Source organism: Corticium candelabrum, chromosome 21 (assembly GCF_963422355.1).
Source record: "Corticium candelabrum chromosome 21, ooCorCand1.1, whole genome shotgun sequence".
Lineage (NCBI taxonomy): Eukaryota > Metazoa > Porifera > Homoscleromorpha > Homosclerophorida > Plakinidae > Corticium > Corticium candelabrum.
Window position 1 is genome coordinate 2361552 of NC_085105.1, and position 2500 is coordinate 2364051.

Below are 2500 nucleotides of genomic sequence, written 5' to 3' on the forward strand. Positions count from 1 at the left end.
TGTTTCTTGCCAATTTTTCCATCAGCAGGACAGCTGATATCAATAAGAAGACAAGTGTTTGTCTGTTATTATTTAATTAATTTATAAACAATAATTAATTAATAACTGTTATTACTTAGTTAATCTATTACTGATAATAAAATTTATAATTAATTACTAACTCTTATTAATTAATTTATTACTAATAAAAATTACAATTAATTGTTAATTGTTATTATTTAATTAATTATTAACTAATAATAATTAATTATGAACTCTTATTAATAAATTAATTATTAATAATAATTAATTATTAATTGTTATTATTTAATTAGTTTACACTAATAATTAGTTATTAACTCTTATTAATTAATTTATTACTAATAAAAATTCTAATTAATTATGAATTGTTATTATTAATTAATTATTAACTAATAATAATTAATTGTTAACTCTTATTAATTAATTTATTTATTACTGATAAAATATAATTACTTATTAACTTTTATTACTTTATTTATTTATTACTAATAATAATTAATTATTAACTGTTATTAATTAATTAATTTATTACTAATAAAAATTATAATTAATTATTAACTGTTAGTATTTAACTAATTATTAGTAATAGTTAAAAATAAGTAATTAATTAAACAACAATAAAAATAGATTTCAATAATAACAGTCTCATCAAATATCAAACTTCATGTATTAGCATCATGATGTTGTCAGTCCACCTCACTACGTCAACCAAACAGCAAGTATGTCAGCATGTCATGGTACACTCACCCGTTTCCTTCTCTCAGTCGAGGTGCCGTCGTTGCAGTCAGAATATGCTCACCATCCGGACTCCACTGAAAAAACGTCGCATCACTTGCCTGCATGCATACATACAACAGAATGAGACAATGTGATCAATTCATGTCGTTTGATTATTTTACTTGAGCTCTGCTTATCAGTTTCAGTTCCTTTCTGTGCCAAAATTCCTGCATCAAACATGTCAGCAGTTACAATTATTATTATAAAATATATAATAATATTTAATAATATATAATAATATATAATAATATATAATAGACCCCACTTGCCCATTATGGAGGGGCATAACGACACATAATATCTAATAATATATAATAATATATAATAATATATAATAATATATAATAATATATAATAATATTATATATTATACCACATTTACGTTAACTTTAGAACCATGCCTCATCACAAAAATTTTCTTCAAATTTCAAATTTCCATTACCGTACTTGCTTGATTATTGCCCCACCCCTAATGGTTAGTCAAACTCAAAGGTCAAGTATGGGATGGTGTTTACTCAAATATTTACACCTAAAGTTAATTGGTAAAAGTGATTGATATTAACTTAACCAGCAAGTTGCTACACTAAAAGTTTCAAACCATCACAACCTAAAATATAGAAACCTAATCTTCTATTATGGTATCTGACTCGTTGACACCTTCAACACGTGGACAACAGGCATGCACAAGTTGAAGAATGTCAGTATTTCTACAGACACAAATCTAGCAAACAGTCACGCGGAAAGCACCACTTAGCACTAAGGACTAAGAGATGTAACATTTTTAGAGCCTTAGACAAAGTAAGGGTGGAGGCTAACTTGAGCACTTGGGGTAAAAATCAAGAAGGACGGTATTTTACTAAATTACTTGATAAAGGCATTGTTTTTGATGCATTTTTGGTCACTTAGATCAATTTCTACTCTACATGGCATGGTTCTAAAGTGTCTAGTGTAAACGCATTAGTCAAAGTTGGGAGTTCACCATGTGGCCTCTCAGGTTGCCAAAGCCCGCAAGAGAAAGAACTAGAAAGTATAACAGGATGAGTGTCAAGTAGCGGTGATTGGTAGGTTTGTAATTAAATTTGATGCCGTACTGTTTCCATGACAATTGAAATGGACTGTGTTTCTGGGGCCCGTTCCAAAGTCGAAGATCGGTTCGGATTTCAGGTTATAGAGAGTTGCTTTAGCAGGAATATCTAAGGAATACTGAAGTTAATATGGCGATGGTAGAGAGTGTTTACTACAGACAGAAAGAGACAGAAAAATAGACAGACAGAGACAGACAGACAGATAGACAAACAGACAGACAGACAAACAGACAGAGAGACAGATACCCAGAGAAACAGAAAGACAGACAGACAGAGAGACAGAGAGACAGACAGACAGAAAGACAGACAGACAGACAAGCTTTTAGTCAATACATGTTACATACATCCATAAACAACACAGAATTCTTTTCCATTCGGATGCCAATCAATTGAGTAAATCGGGCCCTTCTTAGCTACATTCCAAAAACACCAAATCAACAACAAGTACACCATGGCAAGTGAGTAAAATCTGATATGCACAATCAACTGTACCAAGAGGCACGACACTGCTCTCCCCATCAATACCAACAAAGTGCAGACCTTGTTCACCATAATATGAAGACCCAGTGGTGTCAATTTCAACCATAGTTAAGACTAGTAGACCTGTGCCTGTTGTG

The 2500-nt window shown here is 30.6% G+C and overlaps 1 protein-coding gene across 3 annotated transcripts in view; it reads right to left on the reverse strand.

Moving 5' to 3' along the window:
* The window catches only part of LOC134196901 (eukaryotic translation initiation factor 2A-like), a 12602-nt gene that overhangs the window by 4591 nt on the left and 5511 nt on the right, over positions 1–2500 (reverse strand). For all 3 annotated transcript variants that reach the window (XR_009972572.1, XM_062666120.1, XM_062666119.1), the window contains 6 exons: positions 2376–2492; positions 2228–2296; positions 1890–1991; positions 1778–1818; positions 921–965; positions 769–857 (listed from right to left, as the gene is read on the reverse strand). Coding sequence is in view for 2 of the 3 variants with exons in the window: in XM_062666120.1 (XP_062522104.1) it covers positions 769–857; positions 921–965; positions 1778–1818; positions 1890–1991; positions 2228–2296; positions 2376–2492 (463 nt within the window). In the remaining variant the exon portion in view is untranslated. The remainder of the gene's footprint in view (positions 1–768; positions 858–920; positions 966–1777; positions 1819–1889; positions 1992–2227; positions 2297–2375; positions 2493–2500) is intronic.